General features: G+C 33.5%; 7 protein-coding genes across 8 annotated transcripts; 3 read left to right on the forward strand and 4 right to left on the reverse strand.

The window, feature by feature from the left end:
- Positions 1-1,829: 1,829 nt before the first annotated feature.
- LOC135795173 (CKLF-like MARVEL transmembrane domain-containing protein 4) lies at positions 1,830-3,751 on the reverse strand. The gene is made up of 4 exons (XM_065306744.1): positions 3,591-3,751; positions 3,247-3,381; positions 2,911-3,180; positions 1,830-2,846 (listed from the first exon to the last, which is right to left on the reverse strand). The coding sequence occupies exons 2-4, from the start codon at positions 3,376-3,378 to the stop codon at positions 2,709-2,711; spliced, it is 540 nt and encodes a 179-aa protein (XP_065162816.1). The 5' UTR covers positions 3,379-3,381; positions 3,591-3,751; the 3' UTR covers positions 1,830-2,708.
- A 5,191-nt stretch (positions 3,752-8,942) lies between these two features.
- Icmt (isoprenylcysteine carboxylmethyltransferase ste14) lies at positions 8,943-10,496 on the reverse strand. Its single transcript, XM_065308137.1, has 5 exons — positions 10,202-10,496; positions 9,881-10,142; positions 9,716-9,825; positions 9,424-9,531; positions 8,943-9,351 (listed from the first exon to the last, which is right to left on the reverse strand). Exons 1-5 carry the CDS (start codon positions 10,391-10,393, stop codon positions 9,169-9,171), a joined length of 855 nt encoding a protein of 284 aa, XP_065164209.1. The 5' UTR covers positions 10,394-10,496; the 3' UTR covers positions 8,943-9,168.
- A 241-nt stretch (positions 10,497-10,737) lies between these two features.
- Positions 10,738-11,564, forward strand: EMC5 (ER membrane protein complex subunit 5). Its single transcript, XM_065306949.1, has 3 exons — positions 10,738-10,982; positions 11,050-11,102; positions 11,160-11,564. Exons 1-3 carry the CDS (start codon positions 10,901-10,903, stop codon positions 11,343-11,345), a joined length of 321 nt encoding a protein of 106 aa, XP_065163021.1. The 5' UTR covers positions 10,738-10,900; the 3' UTR covers positions 11,346-11,564.
- Bmcp (uncoupling protein Bmcp mitochondrial) lies at positions 11,340-13,550 on the reverse strand. Of its 2 annotated transcripts, none has more exons than XM_065306947.1 (7): positions 13,326-13,550; positions 13,138-13,285; positions 12,900-13,047; positions 12,473-12,752; positions 12,084-12,202; positions 11,919-11,979; positions 11,340-11,740 (listed from the first exon to the last, which is right to left on the reverse strand). In XM_065306947.1, exons 2-7 carry the CDS (start codon positions 13,199-13,201, stop codon positions 11,537-11,539), a joined length of 876 nt encoding a protein of 291 aa, XP_065163019.1. In that variant the 5' UTR covers positions 13,202-13,285; positions 13,326-13,550; the 3' UTR covers positions 11,340-11,536. The 2 variants fall into 2 exon arrangements, with proteins under 2 accessions (XP_065163019.1, XP_065163018.1); XM_065306946.1 differs by having other exon boundaries at positions 13,138-13,267; positions 13,326-13,549.
- A 286-nt stretch (positions 13,551-13,836) lies between these two features.
- LOC135795314 (DNA topoisomerase 1-like) lies at positions 13,837-15,069 on the forward strand. Its single transcript, XM_065306948.1, has 4 exons — positions 13,837-14,129; positions 14,185-14,232; positions 14,289-14,772; positions 14,960-15,069. The coding sequence occupies exons 1-4, from the start codon at positions 14,047-14,049 to the stop codon at positions 15,053-15,055; spliced, it is 711 nt and encodes a 236-aa protein (XP_065163020.1). The 5' UTR covers positions 13,837-14,046; the 3' UTR covers positions 15,056-15,069.
- LOC135795311 (divergent protein kinase domain 2A) lies at positions 15,052-16,606 on the forward strand. Its single transcript, XM_065306943.1, has 4 exons — positions 15,052-15,593; positions 15,679-15,970; positions 16,028-16,140; positions 16,212-16,606. Exons 1-4 carry the CDS (start codon positions 15,057-15,059, stop codon positions 16,446-16,448), a joined length of 1,179 nt encoding a protein of 392 aa, XP_065163015.1. The 5' UTR covers positions 15,052-15,056; the 3' UTR covers positions 16,449-16,606.
- Positions 16,385-18,012, reverse strand: Arr1 (arrestin 1). The gene is made up of 7 exons (XM_065306945.1): positions 17,853-18,012; positions 17,522-17,797; positions 17,237-17,460; positions 17,020-17,177; positions 16,819-16,962; positions 16,632-16,761; positions 16,385-16,572 (listed from the first exon to the last, which is right to left on the reverse strand). Exons 1-7 carry the CDS (start codon positions 17,959-17,961, stop codon positions 16,477-16,479), a joined length of 1,137 nt encoding a protein of 378 aa, XP_065163017.1. The 5' UTR covers positions 17,962-18,012; the 3' UTR covers positions 16,385-16,476.
- Positions 18,013-18,634: the final 622 nt, after the last annotated feature.

Genomic DNA, 18,634 nt, shown 5'->3' on the forward strand with positions numbered 1-18,634 from the left:
GAAATATCGACTGAAAATATATAAATAAGTAAAAACCTCCACTAATGTTTTTAGTAATAAATAAATAAAGTGTTTATCGATAAAGTTATTTCACTGAGTAACATTAACAACGCATTAAATAATCATTCATGTACATAAAACTATTTCTCATTCATTATCAGTGCTTATGAGAATATAGACCAGACCATACAATAATCCTAAATGTAGAAAACTTTTGCGTGGCGCGTGTTATAACATAATATGTATTAGCAACTTATTTTACTACGCCATATTTTACAATACTTCATAATTGAGTTATGTTGTAACACACGCAGATCTTCCCCGAAACAAATTTAGTTGGATACATTTGCAAATAAATGTTTTAAACCTCTAACAACTCATAAAAGTTAAAAGTTTAATAGCCACACTTTCACGAAACAAAATAAACTTTAAATTTTGTTAGATTAATGGCAACCTCTCCAAACTATAAGAAAAAACGCTAGAAGAAAAGTGTGAATAAACCTGAAATAAAATGGATATAAATGTTCGCACATCAAATAAAGTATACAGTTGCAAGACGTAGAAATCATGTTCTCGCCTAGAACACTAAAGTGCAATGCAATTTAACACAACATTAATTTTATGCGACATTTAATAGTTTGCAGTTGCAGTAAATTGCTCTCTAATTAAATGTAAAATACATCTAATCCAATGAAAACCGCTTAGAAACGTTCAATTTGAATGAACATATGCTGCGATACATTAATGTCGGTTTCTATTAAACTGTCACTAAACAAAACATCTCCGGACTCTCTTATTACACTAGAAACATCCTCGTAAATCCTCCGACTCTCGTGCTCTACATCTCAACGTGTTTATACACATCATAAATAAAAATACACGTTGTGTGTTTACACGAATCGCACTCGGTAATTGCGATCGATAGTCCGGCCTACGTGCATGTATTTCGGTACAAAGCAGAAAAAATCACCTTTGCCACACACAATGAAAAGAAAATTGTGTTGAGCGTAAGCTTGAGTGTCAGACGTATCGGTTGAGGTGGTGTGCGACACGCGCCGCGCCACCGATGTGGTGTATCCGAGCGAAAAATTACTTGTTGCACAGACCACCATTTTATACAAGGATAAATGAAATTTGCGAATTTTTACGAATGAAAATATTTACATGTGCTGCGATATATTGTTTACCTTGTGTGGCTGGCCGCTCAGCTTCGCACGGAACTCTCATGGAGAGCAAAAACACAATTTTGAGCGGATGACTCGTGCAACAAGCTGCGTGGAAAACAGTTCGTTGGGAACTGAAAGGGCGAGGGAGAGCGTTCGGGAAAATAGCTTCATTCGCACATCGCTCGGTTGGTGGAAACGGATTTTGCGCACCCTCATATTGCATTACATCTTGTTGCTCCCACATGTAGGACAGCTCTGCTCATTGAATGAAACTCGTTTTTGTTTGTTTTACAAGACAATTGCTTAAACAAACACTCATTGCATTGTTACATTCTTCAAATGTATATGTTAAATCAATACAACTAATTTATCTTCTTTTGCGAATACGCAATTCACGTTTATGAAATTTAGAAACATTTTGGCGACGCCCTCAAAGCGAAACATGTTCAAAACTCATAGAAAAACTATAATCATTAACACGTTAAACATAAAATGTAATATAAAATTCAATACTACGAAGTAAAAGTATTAACCTTTTCAGGCATGCTTTATAAATGTCTGCATTTGATAAAATAAAGTTTTAGTTAACTAAAAATACGAAACAATGCAATTTAAATTCAGTCTTGAAAACAAAAGAAGTTTTAATACAAAGACTCGAAAAGCAACGGTGTAGAATTTATTGATTTTGACATATTATAATAAAGCACAACATTGCTCCCTTCAAACATTTACATAGGTATAAGATTCATATTCGAAATATACACTCTGCAAAAGCTAAACATTGATAACAATTTCGTGTAATACAAATATCCTTGATTCGTCTCCTTTCATCCTCATTAATTTGTGATAAACGTGTTAAAATACATATAAAAATATCCGAGATATCACGATAAATGTGTGAGGTGTTATTATGTTAAATTAGTTATCATTAACATGTATGTACACATTGTTTAGAATATTGTTACGCATTTGAAACTCAACCAAGCAGTTTAAACAAATAAATATTTTCATATGTGATATTTTAACAGAGTACTTTAGGTACTTTAAGTACATGCATTCTAAATTTTAATACAGAGCAAATAACAGCAAATGCATTCATATAAGCTTGGCTCTTAATAATAATTTTGCTCGTTTTTTTTTTGCAATACAATAACATTTTCATATACATTGCTTTCTTGGCTAAATTTTAACACATTTTAAATGCAAAACCAAAAGTATCCTTATCTTATAGATATAATATTTACTAAATTATCGAAACTTTCCTATAAATCCGTGCCACCAATCATATCTTGCTTCTATTTTATAGATAAAAGTAATATCATCTCATGTTTTGCTTTTTAACCAACATTTTAGAAACGTGTTACACTTAAAATGAACTTCGTTTCAATAAAGCATCACAGAAAACCACTATCAAAAAGGTACATGTAAAATGCAAATGTGATTTGATATAATTTGATATGAGTGTAGTGTAATTGTCTGAATCAGTCGGAATTTAACCGATTTAGACTGCTAATCATCAAATTAAACAAAAAAATCGTATTATTAATACGCTGGTGAGGTAATCGTTGTGATTTGTTTATTAATCGCCCTTTCTCCTTGCGCCAGTTCGCCTTGGCGCACTCCATGATACTTCAGGAAAGCATCATATCCATATGCCACCATTGCACAGAAACCAAAGAACTGTATCACAAAATTAATAATATTAAATATGCAATTAATTGCTAATACTGATTTAAGTACTTACAGCTGCCACTCTGAAGCCTTCCACTGCATATGTGGCTGCCAAACAAGATGCAATCAAATAAAGTAACACCCAAGTTGCACAAAAGATTCCTTCAATCTTCAGCCATGGAATTTTAAAGAACTTTTCAATTACATGAAAGAGGTAAAATACAAGTAGAATGCCAGTGAACCAAAATGCTGTGGTTGCCACAAAAATGAAGAATGATCCTCTTGATGCTGAGCTATGTACACCACTAGCTTCAATGCAAATAAAACCCAAAATATTCAATATCTGCAACAAGAGAAATCAAACCATTCAATAGATGGAAAAAGCTTAAACATTCCAAAATATACTTACAACTTGACATAGTTTAAGAATTCCAGGCACTGTTCTAAGATATAATGGATCATAACGAAGGTTGGTTTGGACTGTTGTACTGGTTGTTACAGTTGTAGTGGTATGTTGACTTGGAAAGGCAGCTTCTGCCATTTTCTATTAAATAATATTAAAAAGAATAGTTCAAATGTTGTATCAGCAACACATTTAGTAGGTGAAGACTGATGTAGCAGTGAGATTTGAGTCACATCTCAAAATAGCTTCTGTACAATTTACTAATGAGCACACAACACTAACCAGACTACATATTTCCTACACAATTAAATTATAACTAAACTACATAGATGTGTTTAAAGTGCACTTACTGATAATGTTTATGCGATGTTCTAGATTCGCGGTTAAAACGCCTCTAAAAGGGCCTACGCAACTACGCTACAAAAATAATCGTGGAGTAAACCGAGACTCTTGTTAGTGGAGAGGCGTGCCGAACATTTTTGCTGCCACTGTGTGTTTGTGTGTATTCATCATGAGCCTAGGCTACGCCGAGCGACGTCCAATCGCAAAAGTGAAATGTATATGACGTTTTAGTACATAAACCATTGCATATACATACTCTGTGGTAGTTACAAAACGCACAGACGAAATAAACGTTTTACGCGTAAATATATGTACTATGTGGGTGGCTGAGAATCTGAGATCAAACAGAGCGGCATTTTTTTTTACAACTTAAAAGCGTTGTAGGATAAAGCATAGTAAAAAAATCATTTGAATGCAATAGTATTGTTATGCGTTTAGATTAAATTATAGTAAACATATTTGGCTTCTCATGTTTATTCCATCTTATGTTTAACTGTTTATAGAAGTTTTTGCAAGATTAAACGTAGGTACTATTTATGTATAAACATTTTTATTTAGACAATTATCAGAAATTATGTTGAATGTGCGACTTCTGTTTAAAGTCTGCTAACATATATTTAAATACGAGAGTCTGGTGCATACCTGTAGGCTCATAATATTGTTGTTCATTGAAAAACAACTAAAACAATTTTATTCAATGAAAATAGTGATTTTCAATCTTCACACTACAGACTAAATTAAATAGGCATGTAATTTAACGAACTTTATTTTTTCGATTTTTAACTTGTAAACACAATAAATGCACTTATAATTAATGTTTGCACTTAAAAATACAGAACTGAACTTAAAAATAAATATTTGCACTTTGAAAACTTGCAAAGTATGCAACCAGCGCATAACTTTTTTCAAGGTTATATACAGGATGTTACGGTAGTGTTTTACGTGTGCAGGGTCGGCTTTATTGTTACGCGCAAGTCTGCAGGATAGTATTAAGTACGTGCCGTACTCTTAACCGGCCCCTTCTATCACCACCGCCCCACAAATATGACCAGACAAGGTAGCCTACCTAACCACCACCCCCCATCTCCAACCCCCCGACCACCCCCTCGCTCCAACCCACTAATCAAATAACTAAGCTTCCAAACTTTGCATTGCTAAATTTTTCTTATTACAAATCATGCGACTTGCCCTGTATGCTATATAGATTCGTTCAGTCGTGTGCGCGCGGAGAAGCACGATCATGCTCCGAGCTTTGAACGTGCGCCTGCGCATTCCGCAAGTCTGAGAAATGGACCTAGGCCTAACCCCCTTAACTTATAAGTAAATTACTCTAAAGACTAAGGTATTCTACTCATTATTTTAATATTTAAAATAGTTTAACATAATTTTTAATAATTCAAATTTAGACGTCCACACGATGAGCGAATTTGTAGAATTTGAGAATCGAAGCGACAACGAGGAGGAGGAAACGCAAAGTATTCCTCCGAAAGGCAAGAAATCCCGTAAAAATTTGGCATGGGTAAAAATCATGGAGTTCGGTGACGCAGTGTCGGCCGTAAAGAATGTCGACGACGACATGACCTGGAAGAAGATTACATCATACAGTACTCAAGAAGGTCGTAAAGTTGTGTATCGTTGCACAGGGGGGCAGTACCGGAAATCGGAATGCCCAGCAAGAATTTCTCTACTGTATCATGCTCAATGCAGTCGTGTCACTCTTTTTAAAACAAAAGATGGTCATAGTGATCACCAGGATGCACATAGAGGGCTCCCTTACCAAAGCAGAGCTTTGGTGGAGGAATTATTTTTGGATGGCATCAGGAGGCCAAATGCAATCATCGCCGCATTTCAAAGTCGGGGCGTGCAAGAGCCAGAAAAATCAAAACTCAGCAATTTCTTGTCACAACTCAGAATTAAACATTTTGGTCAATCAACCATATCTTTAAATTCTGTTCTATATTGGTGCCAAGAGCGAACTGAAATTCCAACTGAAGAAGACAAACCATTTGTTCTGGGTGTGGCAACCAGTTTTGATGACAATCCAGAACTTAGAATTGTTTTCTCTACAAAAAGATTGCTAGGAAATGTTAAAAAAAGTAAAGGAGTTCAAGCAGATGCCACATACAAATTGAATTGGCAGGGATATCCTGTCTTAATTGTGGGTTCTTCAGATTTTCAACAAGTATTCCACCCATTTGGTATAGCAGTAACTACTAATGAAATGGAAGCTGATTTCGCATTCATATTTTATTGCATTAAAAGCACTTGTTTGGAGATTAATGGAACAGAGTGGGAGCCAAAAATCTTACTTGCTGATGCTAGCAATGCTATAACAAATGGCTTCAAAACAGTTTTTGGTCCTTCCTTCCGTCGGCTGATGTGCTATTTCCATGTAGTCAAGAACATTGACACAAAATTGCGGGGATTAGAAGAGGGAAAAGATCTAAAAAAAGATATTGAATGCTTGCATTTATGTGGTGATGATGAGACATTCACTGTTGTGAGTAATTTGTTTATCCAAAAATGGTCTGAATCAAATAATACCAAAGTGAAGGATTTTGTTCAATATTTTCAATCCACTTGGTTAACTGATCACAAATATTGGTATGTTGGTGCTCGAGCATATTTCCCAATCACAAATAATGGGTTAGAAGCAACAAACGGTGCAATAAAAAATGAAGGAACAATGCGTGAACGATTACCGGTAGGACAGTTTTTGTCGCTGCTAGAAAACTCAATTTTAAGGAAATGGTCCTTGGAGCGCGATCCACAGAACCCTAATTTTAAACCTTTTTGTATGAAACCGGAATATGATACCCAAATTTGGACTGACGCAAACAACTGGGCAAAACTAAACATGAAAATTCTATCCAAAAATGAGGAAAACATCTCTCAATATTATTTTTCATCGAGTATGGCAAGATTGTCGAATATTGATATAAGTCCAGAAATAATTAATGCACATGAAGCTGCCCATTTACAATGGACAAGTTTTGACAGCTATAAAAGTGAATGCTGCAATCGTTTTTGGGTGGTAACTGTGGAAATGGTAGATGAAGTTAGAGCAAGTTGTACTTGCCCAGTTTATTTGAAAAAATATGCATGCAAACATAGTTTAGGTATGTTAATCAGATTGCGGAAGGTGAAGGTGCCCCTAGAAGTCCTGAATATACCTCTCGGCCAAAAACGCAAACGAGGAAGGCCCTCCAAGGCGAAGAAAGCTCTACTCATTCAGTGAAATAATTATTATAGTTCCTATTTAGAATTTTTTATATTTGTTTTAAGGTTTTTTCATATTTTCAAGAGTTTTTATCTTTTAATCTTTAATACTTTTTATATATACGATATTTTTTATATGCAATATTCAATACACCTATTTTTAATTTTAACTGGGGATATATTAAATGCACTTTAGTTAAAATACAATCCACTTGAACAGCCGCACTTAAGTTTTCATACTTTGCACTAAGAAATTCATATTATGCACTATAGATTGTATAACTTATATTTTAATACAATGCACTTATATATTCAGGTTTAAGCTTAAATTTGCTTTGAATCAACTTTTTAAATTGAAACTTTATAATTTGTGGTGGTTAGGTAGGGTACCTTGTTTGGTATTATTTGTGGGGCGGTCGCGGGGTTGGGGTGGTCGGGGGTTGGGGTGGTGGTTAGGTAGGCTACCTTGTTTGGTATTATTTGTGGGGCGGTCGGGGGTAGTGGTGAGGGAGTGGTCGGGGAGTTGGGGGGTGGTGGTAAGGTAAGCTACCTTGTTTGGTATTATTAGTGGGGTGGTTGGGGGTTGGGGGAGGAGGTGGTTGGGGGTTGGGGGTGGTGGTTAGGTAAGCTACCTTGTTTGGTATTATTTGAGGGGTGGGGGGGGGGGTGATAGAAGGGGCCGGCTAAGAGTACGGCACGTACTTAATACTGCAAGTTTTATAAGTGCAAAGTATTAATTTCATAGTGGAAAGCATTTTATTCAAGTGGAATTCATTTTTCAAAGTGCAAATATTTATTTTTAAGTTCAGTTCTGTATTTTTAAGTGCAAACATTAATTATAAGTGCATTTAATGAATTGACAAGTTAAAAATCGAAAAAATAAAGTTCGTTTAATTACATGCCATTTTAACTTTGTCGTAACTTCGTAACACCCCTTACATTACATTACCATAAGATTTGGGTAGCAAAATTATAAAGGCACGTAATTAAACGAACTTTATTTTTTCGATTTTTAACTTGTCAATTCATTAAATGCACTTATAATTAATGTTTGCACTTAAAAATACAGAACTGAACTTAAAAATAAATATTTGCACTTTGAAAAATGAATTCCACTTGAATAAAATGCTTTCCACTATGAAATTAATACTTTGCACTTATAAAACTTGCAGTATTAAGTACGTGCCGTACTCTTAGCCGGCCCCTTTATCACCCCCACCCCCCTCAAATAATACCAAACAAGGTAGCCTACCTAACCACCACCCCAACCCCCAACCGCCAACCACCTCCTCCCCCAACCCCCAACCCCCACAAATAATACCAAACAAGGTAGCCTACCTAACCACCACCCCCAACCCCCGACCGCCCCACAAATAATACCAAACAAGGTAGCTTACCTTACCACCACCCCCAACTCCCCGACTACCCCCTCACCACTACCCCCGACCGCCCCACAAATAATACCAAACAAGGTACCCTACCTAACCACCACAAATTATAAAGTTTCAATTTAAAAAGTTGATTCAAAGCAAATTTAAGCTTAAACCTGAATATATAAGTGCATTGTATTAAAATATAAGTTATACAATCTATAGTGCATAATATGAATTTCTTAGTGCAAAGTATGAAAACTTAAGTGCGGCTGTTCAAGTGGATTGTATTTTAACTAAAGTGCATTTAATATATCCCCAAAATAAATATTTGCACTTTGAAAAATTAATTCCACTTGAATAAAATGCTTTCCACTATCAAATTAATACTTTGCACTTATAAAACGTGCCGTACTCTTAACCGGCCCCTTGAGTCAGAGCAAATTTAAGCTTAAACCTGAATATATAAGTTCATTGTAATTAAAATATAAGTTATACAATCTATAGTGCATAGTATAAATTTCTTAGTGCAAAGTATGAAAACTAAAGTGCTGCCGTTCAAGTAGGTTGTATTTAAAGTAAAGTGCATATAATATATCCCCAATTAAATATTTGCTTTTGATGGCTCAGTCACAAAATAATTGTGCATATTAAAAAAGGCTACGTGCGCTGTTTTTATATTGCGTTTTACGTTTGTATAAATATTAAACTACAATTTGACCAAATCTCTTAAGCATTAGTAAGTAGTAAATATAAGTTTGTAGTGAAATAGATGTTGCATACATAATTTTTATTCATAAATCCGTTTAATTCTTTATAATACACAATAATATTGTTAATAGAGTTTTTTTTCGCCTTGGTATATTTATTTACATTCCTAAGTAACAACATATTTAACGAAATCCCGTTAAAATATTACTTATCAGAAAAATAAATTAAAACTTTTAAAAAATATTTTAAACCAATACTAAATGCTTTTATGCGTGTACATAAACAATTATGGTCTAACAATGTATCCTTTTATAAATGGTAAACCGGTTCCAACATCTTCCTGATAGTTTAAGTATTGTTGTCCAAAAAAGTTGAGCAATGTGATTTCTTCACAGTGTATTCTCTCATTGAAAAACATCCAGCTTATAATTGTATACACAATTATACAAATCGGATTGAGCAGAATAATCTATAAAACAATTCACATAAATAAATTATTAATCAATGCCCATAATACAAGCAATAAAGAAGAAAAGCATACCTGGGTACCAATTGACCAATAAAACCATCCAACATAACTTGGATGCCTGCACCAACTGTATATTCCATGTGTTACTAATATGTGGTCGTCAGCTTTTGTATATTGTACCTATAATATAAAATATCGTGAAATAAAGTAAAAAATATAATATGAATATTTTTAAACAATTGAAACATATTGCAAGTGTAATTCTATTGATCAACTAAACAGAATACACTATAATCTTACATCTTTTTAGAAAGAAAAATAACATAATTTCTATATACAAATAAAATGTTTGAAGGAAACTTACCAAATGATCAAAATTTTTAGCAGCAGTAAACATTGCCAATTTCCTAACGATTTCTCCCCCAATACAAATAATTAACCCTATGTATGGCACATATGGCAAGACTTTTATGTCTAAAAACAACATTATTAATTAAAATTCTGAATATTATCCAGTCTAATACATTACCTGGAAAGAAGTAACTTTCTAAGCCAAATTCAATCCAAGAAGTAAGAGCTGCACCAATATAAGCAGGACTATGACTCAACATGAAGGATTTTGTAGTTAATTCCTTTGGTTTTATTATAGCAATTGTTAAATATTCAGAATAGTGAAAAAAGGACATGATAGCCATGTATATACCAAAAATGTAAACCTGAGCAGGTGCATATTGGAACACATAGAAACCTAATCCAAAGATTTGTCCAAGAAATCCAGCTCTAACAGCAATCTGCAATAATTAAATATTAAATTTTGAAATTGATAAAACTTTAAACATGACATGCTTACTTGGTATCCTTTACAAAAAAATATCCTCAGAATGATATTAATTGCAATATAAAACAGTAAAGGATTTATAAAAATGTGATACTGGTAAACAATGAAGGTGTTAATATTTATTGGAAATAAAAACAAGGTTGAAAATAGTAATACTGTTGACACAAAGCATTTTATAGCTATTCTTCCTTCCTGGCAAACCATTTTCCACTATTTGGGATACGTATTTAAGTTGTTACATCATTTTCTAGTACACATTTGTTTGTTTACTAAGAATTGCCGAATAACCTAACATTTTAAGTGTAGGTGTATAAAAAGTTGCCTGGAAATATTATAGATATTTCAGTATGGGTTGTCTTAAAGAGAATTATAAATATTAAGTTTGATCTTTTTATACTAGTCGTACAATATATTAGAAGTGAATTAAAAGTTTTATGAGATATATTACTAAAAAGTGTTTTTTTTTTTTAATTTAAAAAGCTTTAAAACTTGATAAATTTTGCTTTTATATTGTAACAAATTTATTATAGCACCAACTCTGTACGTAAGCTTAAAATCCTGATGACAGCTGACATCAGCTGAAAGCTCAAAATCACCTAAGCTCGTGTTGTGCGTGGTGTTGCGTTTAATTAATTTTAATTATTATTTATAAAACGCTGAGAATTCGTGTGAATAATTACTAAGCCAAATAATTACCAAAAAGGATTTAAAATGGCAGCAACGTTTAGTCATCGTGTGTTATTAACACTCGGCTTTCTCTCACTATTTCATGCCGCGTATTCCGCAGCTCAACGTAAGTCCAAAGACTACACAGAAAATTAAAAAATAATTAACTATTTATTTCTATTTCTTTCTTTTAGATCGATCATATTTACGCATAAATGAACAAAAGTTTACGTATTTACCACTTGATGTAAGTAATACATTATGCTAATATCATGATTCATTGCATGAATATACCAATTTTTAGATCACAATTCAAGCTGTATGCAGCTTGTTTATAATCATGTGCGGAGTATTAAAAATTGCTGGTGAATTCAAGGAAATTAAAGCCTCAGCTGACTTGAAGGAAAAGTCTTGGGACTCATATAAAAACCAACCTTCATTTTACTCATTCAACCACAGAGGCAAATCACTAGCAATGGCCACATTTTAATATAACAGTGTGTATTCATTTATTTAAATCTATAATTATTTAACACCTCAAAGGATCTATTGAGTATTAACAACTCCTTAAACAATACACATAGTTAAATGCTTAATGTGAAGAATGTTGAATGTGTATCACACTCACACATCCTAAGCAAATTGGATTAAACACACAGACACACACCATTTGGATGGCATTCAATAAAGTTTTTTCAGTTGCTCATAAGTTATAAAAAATATGATATTCCAAGGCCCCATTCGCACCCACGTTGGGATGAATCCTTTGTAGAATGCCCAGAATCCTTCGTTTCGGAACGTTTGCAGGAAACAGTCCGCCGTGCCTGAATACAAGTGGGCGCCAGGTAAAAGATTCTTGATTTTTCTTTGGTTCATCAGTCTTGTCTACAACAACTAATCATATTAGAAGCACGTATAAATTGCAATAATTTGATGATTAAATGAAAACTATGGATTATAATCTTGTATAACCTTTAAGATAAGAACCATAACCAAAATTTAACCTAAAATAACCTGTCATATGTGCATGATGGCGATTGAACGTTTTCCGTTTGGTACTTACCCTTACAACGTCAATAGGAGTTGAAGCAACTGCACTTCCCAAACTAGCAATTAGACTAGATCTGTACAAACCAAATTGCAATATAAATCAATAATTAATAACTAAAAGTACACAAAAAAATAACTAAACTTACTGACATTATTGATGTTTACTATTAATACTCACATAAAATGATTTGCTACTTTATCGCCAAATGCATCCATCAGGTGAACTTTACAAAAGTCATACACTGGCAATTCAACCGCAGCAATAACCGCTGCTCTCTGTGCCGTTGGACTGACTCCCTAACAGAAATTAGAATTAACTCCAATGTTATTGCAATATGAAATGATAACAGACTAAAAGCATAAATCTAACAATAACATTTAATTAAAGCTTGCGTTTTACTAAACGGTAAAGATCAATATGATATGATTTTTCAATTTCTCACAAATATCATGTGATCCACTAAAATTTCCTACAGTTACATAATACGTCTTGATAAAATATTGAATAACATGAATAACATTTGCATAACAAAATATATTTTAGAATTATATAAAAATTATGCTTACCCTCCATAAGCCTGCAACCCCCTCATGTGTATACACATCCTTGAAGCAAGCCAACAGTCCCACATTGTGTCCTTGCAGGCCGCCTACTTGCATTCGCACCTTCAACACATCTGTGGGATTTGCAATTGCACTAGAAATAGCGCCGGCAAGGACAGCACAACATACATTCACACTAACACTATCATGGTTATAGTATTTATTAATTATGTCTTTCACTGAGTAGTATGTTCCAAATTTGATTGTGCCATAAGTTGCTTGTCTAAGGACTGCTGGCCAAATTCTATTCCAAAAAATAAATAAGTATTAAACAAAATAACAAATCAGAAAGATAAAGAATTAAATTTAAAAAAACTTAATATTTAAATTTACTTATTCAATATGAATTATAGTTATATTATTAATTAAAGTAAATGGCATTACTAATTACCCAGAATACAGTGCTTTAAGACCTTCCTGTCTTGCAACTTGAAGAAAACAATCAACCATTCCATGGTATTTTAGGGTTGCATGATTTATATCTAACTTTTGGCCTTGAATTTGCAGCCTGGTTTTTGTCAAGTCTATAGGAAATGTTCCTAATAAATTGTATCAAAAGAAATCAGTAAATATATTCTTACAATGTCAGCAAATTAATTTAATATTGGTATTGTTAAATGATTAATTACCAAATTCAGCTACACAGGAAGCAAGTCCTCCATAAATAAATGGCCTCCAATCTCTATCTCCCATACCAATATTTATTAGCCTATTTGTCAATTAAGCTGCGTCTGGGAGAAGTAGCTGTTGTGAACTTGACTGAAAAACAAGTGAATTCTTATCCATAAATTGTTGATAAGTAAGTTAATGTCCTTACCGCCGTTGTGCTTCTTACGTTAATTATAAGGTTAGAAGTGCGTCAGAGTGCGCGTAGTGGAACAAACCGGGACGTACTATCGAGATTCAAAAATGAATTAAATATGCAGTTGGTTTCAGGTTTTAAACTAAACTGGAGTACCATATTAATAATATCATATGGCTCGTTTGCATACACGACTTGTGTGCGTGACTTTATTCACTTTTCACAAATAACCGAGAACCACTATCTCATCATCATATCGTTTTCACTAATTGAAATTATGCTGGGTTTGCAGACGTGCATTTACATGTACACTCTATATAAAATTATTTGTTTATGCTGAATACGCACGTCTTTTATCAACAATCAAGTTTACTCATATCTAGGAAAAACATTTCGAAACTTTCGTAATTACCAAGATTTCGTTTTTTTTTTTTAATAATTGTTTCCAGTTTAATGATTATAATGAATATGACCAATTAACTAAAAATGTAGTATGCATGTTAAATTTTTGTTTATTATAAGTACCTAGATACGTTATTATACTATCAGTACATATTATAAAGTCATAATATTGCATAGTATTATAGTTTTTGTACAAAATAACTAGGCAACTGTGCATGCATCGATTTTCGCCGAGTTTAGCGAAATCAAATTACAATGTACATAATTTGAGGTTAAATGTTGGTTCGTGGTAGGTCCGTATGTCGTTCATTGTTTTGTTATTGTACTGTTGATAATGGGCAGGTATTCGAGTGATTCTGATAGTGATAGAAATTCAAGAAAATCACGTAAAGATAGAAAATCAAACCGGCGCAAATAGTGGGTTTTATACTATTTTATGTCTTTTTTATGTTTATATCTGAAATTTATTTAGTTCCAGGTCTACATCAAGTTCAAGTGATTCAAGTACTTCTCATTCCAGGTATTTTCAATGTAATTTAATGTAATATGTGTTTATTATATTGTTTTGTGATCCAGAAAAAACTATAATAACAAATCGCGAAGACACAGATCTAGTTCAACAGAAAGGCGCAGATCAGATAGGGACAGGCATAGTAAATATAGGCATGATAACAAAAAATCAAGGCATAGGCGTTCACGTTCGCGCTCACGTTCATATATAACCGAATTCACATCAACAAGTAGAAGGAGTTCTTCAAGTTCATCAAACAGTGGTGCTTCTTTTAAGAAAACGGCGATTAAAGAATCAGTGAAACAAACTGCAGTATTAAAATCAAAGGCAGAATTAGAACCAACATTGACTGTTAGTAAACCAAATAGCATTGAAGTTGTCAAGGTGTCTGAGGAAGTGCTCAATGAGTTAAATCAAGATGCATTTGAACCAAAAGAATTTACTTCAAAAGTGAATGAAACAATTTTAATTGATCTACAAAAACAAACTATCAAAATTCCCCAAGCAGAGGTAAAGGCAAGTGAGACTGAGAATATATTTCACCACAATGTAAGTGTTTATTTTTTGTTTTTACAGTTTTAACAATTCTAGTTAGTAGTTATTAGTTAATATAGGCGTTTTGCTTAATTACATTCATCTTTTTGCACATATATCACATATTTTCACATATTTTATTAACAAGTTTTACTTTTTTCATTTATTTAGTGAATTTAACGGCAATTATTCTTGTTTGCAGTTGTTTCAACCGGGGGAAGTAAGAGTATTAAAATGGTTAAAAGAATTATATTCGTATAGACATCGCGCGCTCCAAACAGGCGGCACTAAACAATAAAATGTCAAAAATTATTTCTGTGTTTGTTGCAATCATTGCTATTGCAATGATTACTGTTTTGTATACACCAATCATTCCCGACTTTGAAGTACATAGATGTCCATTCTGTTATGGTAGAGACTTTTGTCCTAACAAGCAGGTTTCTTTAAGAATGTCATCATTTAAGGACATAATAAACAATTTGATAAGCGTAAAAAATGTATATACTACTACGAATGGACTGGTTTTAAAGAAATTAGGCCACACAAAAGATTTGAATACCATGGATTTCCTGATATGCGTGTTTCACCGATCACATGTCATGGAACCGTGCGAGTTTCAAGATGTAGATCTACATCGTACGAATTATACCCAGGCATTGCATTACAATATGAAAACCAATCATTATAACGGATTCAGAGTATGTGGCCGTAACGTAGACGATTCAATTGATATTTTAATCAGGAGAATTTTGAAACCTGATGGAGGTAAAGATGTGATGAATGTGATTAATTTATGGGTAATCAGTATAATAAATGGTGAACCATTATTTTATAAAGTAAGTTAAAAATTGAATTATCAAACTATTGCCGGTTATTGACATTTGTTACTAGATCAATAATTTACATGCGCCATTTTTACAGGCTTTTGACGCGCAACACTTTTCGTTGCCAATTTATTATGGGGCTTGTGGACGTTTAATTGCAGTTGAAGATTGTGGGCAAAATTTGAATGAATATGAAGACTATAACTGGTTATCAAGAGCGAGAATTGCCAGATCTATAATTGGTTTGGCTTTGAAGTTTACTTCTGGAGATGATGATTTTCGAATTTATTTAACTGACGTGTCCCCAGACAATATAGTTGTTAATAAAACAACACTCATTGCAAAATTTGTTGATTTTGGCAATATTCTTATCGTAAGAAAGTCAAATGGTAACTTGTTTACAAACATTTTAGCAATATTTAAATAACTGGCAAAATATCTCTTAGTTTCAAGTGTTCATCACAGTGACCACTATCCTAATGCGGTTGAGCATATCTATAGCGAAGAAAACGTTTGCCAAAGTTCAATTAGTGATCATAATATCTACAGTATTTGCAGGGTATGTTAATTTTATTTTGACTTAACAAAAAATACGCTGTTCTATGATCCAATTTACATTTTTTCTTTCAGTTCATTATCTCATCGAGTGCTCCGTGGCCGATGATGAAAGGAGGGCTGCTACATTCAATTCCAATTAAAATAAGTGAAGAAAATCCACAGTTAGAACAATTAATTACAAATTGTGTGCAACCAAACGAGGAAATGGATAGTGGTGATAGATTTGCAGCTATTTTTAAACTTGATAATGCTCTGAAAGATATATTGGGAATGCATCCGATTGACACTTCTAATTTACAATTGGGATAATCTGAATGGAGATAAATAAATGTTTCGTTTAATCCAATTCATTGTCCGGATCGATAGTGTCCTGTCGGAACATTTCGACATCGGCTTGACTGTCTGCATGTACAAGTGTTTTTTGGGTCCCAGGCTGTAATCAAAGGATAATAAATGTGTGAAACTTGGGTCTGTGGATATTTTTATGTTTACCTTTGGATGCATCAATACGAAAGGTAATTCAGCAACCAATTCACCTCCCAAAGCGCCGAGGAATAGTTTCACTTTGACTGCATACGATACCACTATTCCAAACGCATCCTTTTGATCTGGCGATGCCAACCTATGAATTTGATACATACATAAAGTGTAAGTTTAATTTTTACAAAGTAATATTTACAAGGTGGTTGAAGCCAAGTTAGTATCGGTACTTTTCAATTGTCCATCCAACGCAATTCCTCGACGGTCCTTGTTGGAAGAGAGCAGTGGTGTCAAATAAATTACTTTCTGTAGGTTTGATCCTGGTTGAATTGGACATCCTTCTCTATAATAAAATCACGTAAGTGTATTTAAACTTATTTTTATTTCAAATAACACTTACTGAGTTTCGATGCTAGCAACAGCAGTCCTGTATTGTCCATTCTGGAAAAGTACAACATCTACTCCTTGCTGAACCATAGCTTTTATTTTCTTCACAATTTTGTTACTGTTGTTCCGAATGCATATATTGATTGCTACTTTTTCGCCATGATGATACAACTGACAGGTGAGGGCAAAAACAATAAATATCCATAAAACATTTATTTTATCATTTATACCTGTTTATCCAATGTGACCTCCAGTTCCAAGTCTCCAGGACTCAACATGAAGTCTTTCCGCACCACGGTGCATGGTTGTCGGCCTTGTTTGCTCGGCGCGTACTGAATTTTCCGGATAGACATTGCCACAGTACTTCTTTTATGGGAACGATCGGATTCGTTTTCTCCGGAAAACACTTTGATGTAATAATTTACACCGCAAGGTTGCCCATCATCACCCGCACCTGTTAATTCAGTCATTTAATTAACTTATTTATTATTTTGTAGTTGGATAGGTTTTTATACCAGGTTGCAAAGTAACTGATGCTGGTGCACTCGCTGGAATAACGAATGTAAAGGGAAACGCACAACCGCCCAATTTTTTTATTAATCTGTCCTGTAACCTAGTGGTGTTATTCTTGCTCGACTGTAGTGGGAAAATTTGCTCTGAAATTAGGAATAAATCCTTCTGGAAGTTGAGTCCCATGACTTCGTCTTCCTCTCTGCCATATCGAAAACTGCAGATCACCTGACCAAAAATACGCCGATCCTTGTAGTCATCGTCCAGTAGAATCACGCCATCTTGAATTATTATTATTTTAAATTAAAGTTTATTTCAGTTTATTTTCAGACTAACCTATTGGTTCTACACCCGATATGTGATCGACAAAGTTGCGTTTTCCCAAATAGAGAGTAATTTTTCCATTCGGGGAGGACTTTTTGTACACCTTAAAGTTGAACACCATTTTGAAGCTTTGTGAATAAGCTCTTAGAAGGGTTCTTATATTTATAGGGTAGCGAAGTCATAGATGTGATCGTAATTTAATTTGACGGATTTTACTGTAATGCAATTGAGGAGTTACGCACATTATTTGACGTTGGTACATGATTACGATACTACTATTTAGAAAACTAAAAGAACTTGGCTTCTATTCGGGCACTTTTGGTTGGCACATAGCATTACAGGACATATGAACATATTTGATAATTAATTTAAAAGTCATTATGTTTCCACTTGATTTATTTATGTTAGAATTTTATATCACTTATAATTTTAATATAATTATATAATATCAATTATAATTAAAAAATATTACTGGAAATTGTATCTTGAGTGTCTTTGGTTCTTCTTCTTATATGTCAGCCCTAAAATGTTATATACTGAGGTTGAAAAGAAAAGTTATTTTTTTATGAATCTGCCAATTTCTTATTTAAAAAAAAAACAGCGACATGTTCCGCCACAATGGCATCAAGCAGGCGATATAAATGCCGTTAAAAAAATTTAAATTGGCAGAGAAAACACACTCATATTTTAATGCAAATTTTTAGACTGTCTCGTTTTTATTTGATAGATAAAGAGTGCTTTTATTATGTACCTACTTCTGTAGTTATTTGTGCTTGAAGTGAGTATTATTCATA

This window comes from Atheta coriaria, unplaced genomic scaffold (assembly GCF_025399875.1).
Source record: "Atheta coriaria isolate IRGN ID8LTWV9N9 unplaced genomic scaffold, Caltech_Dcor_3.1 hic_scaffold_7_pilon, whole genome shotgun sequence".
In the NCBI taxonomy this organism is placed as follows: domain Eukaryota; kingdom Metazoa; phylum Arthropoda; class Insecta; order Coleoptera; family Staphylinidae; genus Dalotia; species Dalotia coriaria.